The sequence below is a fragment of the Trypanosoma cruzi genome, genomic scaffold, assembly GCF_000209065.1.
Source record: "Trypanosoma cruzi strain CL Brener 1047053517155 genomic scaffold, whole genome shotgun sequence".
NCBI lineage: Eukaryota > Euglenozoa > Kinetoplastea > Trypanosomatida > Trypanosomatidae > Trypanosoma > Trypanosoma cruzi.
This window is the reverse complement of record NW_001849539.1, coordinates 266,434-268,534: the sequence shown is the minus strand read 5'-3', so window position 1 is coordinate 268,534 and position 2,101 is coordinate 266,434. Positions and strand designations below refer to the sequence as shown.

Here is a 2,101-nt window from a genome sequence, read left to right as displayed (position 1 = left end):
TCATGTGGAAACTGTGGTGTCAGGTGTGTCTACTTCTTGTAAGGCAGTCCATAATGGTACATTGTCGGTGATAATAGCATCAATTTTAAATACCTTTGACTGCACATATGTAAATTGTCCATCATTATTCATTTCACCCCAAGTCCATATAAGTTGTTTATGAGCATGCGCATATGCGGCAATGGCTTTGCCGCGGGAACAATCAAACGAAGCCCACTCTACCTCACGTTGATCAAGATTACTATTACGGTCGTCGGTAACATCGTCAACGGTATGGGTATTTATATGAGAATCATAATTTCCATTTCGAAGGTCCATTGTGTCTTTTTGATGCCGGTCTTGCTGCTGAATCTCAACCTGCAAAGATGTAGGTTGCCGTGGTAAACGGGAAACAATACGGGTACTAGGAATTTTCATCTGTTCCTTTGTACATAACGACGCAGCAAGGATAGAAACTCCCGAAAGATGCATAAAGACAGAAAATTGCAGTGCCCCTTCTACAAGTCCAAAACAACGGTAATCCTTAAAGTCTTCCGACATCTCCGTATCGCATAAAAACACAACATCAAAACGACTTTGTTTCATTTTTAACGCCAAACAAATATCCGGTTCAAAACTACTGAAAATAACATCACGGGGCCGGTCTGTCACACAACCCCGTTCATCCTGAACACTTTGCCGCTGATCCGCGTAGGCAAAAACAACGCGCAAAATGTCATCTACAAATGCATTTACCTCAAAGGCATCAATTTGCAAAAATAAATTTTTATCCCCAATGGGTTGAAAGGGAAACTTTACCTCAAGATCAAAACGTAGACTCGCCGGGGTACCTTCAAAAAGATCTTCCAGTGTACAAATATGATTCGTGACGTCCTCCTGCTGAGCCAAAATCCGTTGCCGATGATGAAGAAATTTATTGTAATCGTCATCCTTCTGGTGCTCATGGCAAGAGGCATCTAATTCATTTGGCAAACAACCACTAAACTCATTTTCCCCTTCTGGAGGTCGAATCTTATTTATCTGTAAATATTTTCGTCGTGTACGATTGCGGTAGACGCGAAGGATTTGATTCCAATGTCGTAAAATCAAATTACGCAAGGTGTTTGTATCCTTCATGTGTGTAAAAGTCTCTGTTGTCACCACATCCAATTGACGCTTTGTCAATTGATGCAAGGCAATAGGCACGGAAGTGAAGTTGGGGAGGGAATGCATGCAAAGCTGAAGCAACTGCGAGGGTCTTCGTTCAGAAAACGTCGCAAAAGAAGGCGAAGCGGACGCCAAAAAGGCAGGAGAATGAGCCGACAGTTGCATTTGGGGGTTTAAGGGTAAATTATCCATAAATACGGGACTGCAGCCAAAATCCAAGGGAGGGAGACTGCTTGATACTTTTCGCTCCACACGGCCATTACGGGTTCCGGCACCCCTCTTCTTACTTGCCTGCAGTTGAATAAGCGGGTCGTGAAATATGACAGGGATGCGATCCCGTGTGAGCATGACGTCAAACTCCACCATATCGCAGCCACGTCGATGAGCCGCATTGATCGACTCCAGACTATTCTCCGCAAGTTTCACGGTAAGTCGATTTGGTTTCATACGCTTAGGTGCCGTTGACGAGGAAGAGGCTTCATCCGATGCCTCGATAGGAATACTACGTGTGTAGGTTTTTCCAAGTCCACGATGGCCAACAAGTTTTTTTGTCGCCAAACGACCCAATGAAGAAAGTGAACGAACAACCTCAAGCGTACAACGCTGTTGATAATGAAATGGAAAGACAAAAAGATACTGCACGTAAATCGTGTGCCAGTGTGCCACAGGAGAGCCACCGGATTCTGTTATTTCCATAAAACAAAGAGGAATCGCAAGGGTGCCACTTGTATGATGCTTAAATAAAGGAGGCTGCAGTACGGCAACCCCCTTCACCCATCGCACACCGACCACTGTCGCCGAATAGCCGCTAGGAGCACAGGTACTAGTTTCATTGCTATTGTAACTGGCACTCCACTCGGCCCTCTCACCATCATTCGTGTTGTCATATTGATGGCTTTCCGCAAAATACGATTGGTTGAAGAAGAATCGGTAGGAGTTAATGAACGTGCCACTT

General features: G+C 44.6%; 1 protein-coding gene across 1 annotated transcript, besides 1 other annotated feature; it reads right to left on the bottom strand.

Moving 5' to 3' along the window:
• Tc00.1047053450061.10 (hypothetical protein, conserved) lies at positions 1–2,101 on the bottom strand (the record flags this gene model as incomplete). Its single annotated transcript, XM_797635.1, has 1 exon — positions 1–2,101. A coding segment is annotated over one exon (2,101 nt), but the record flags the coding sequence as incomplete, so codon positions are not given.
• Positions 1–2,101: part of a sequence feature (heterozygous, Esmeraldo-like haplotype) that runs on past the window's edge.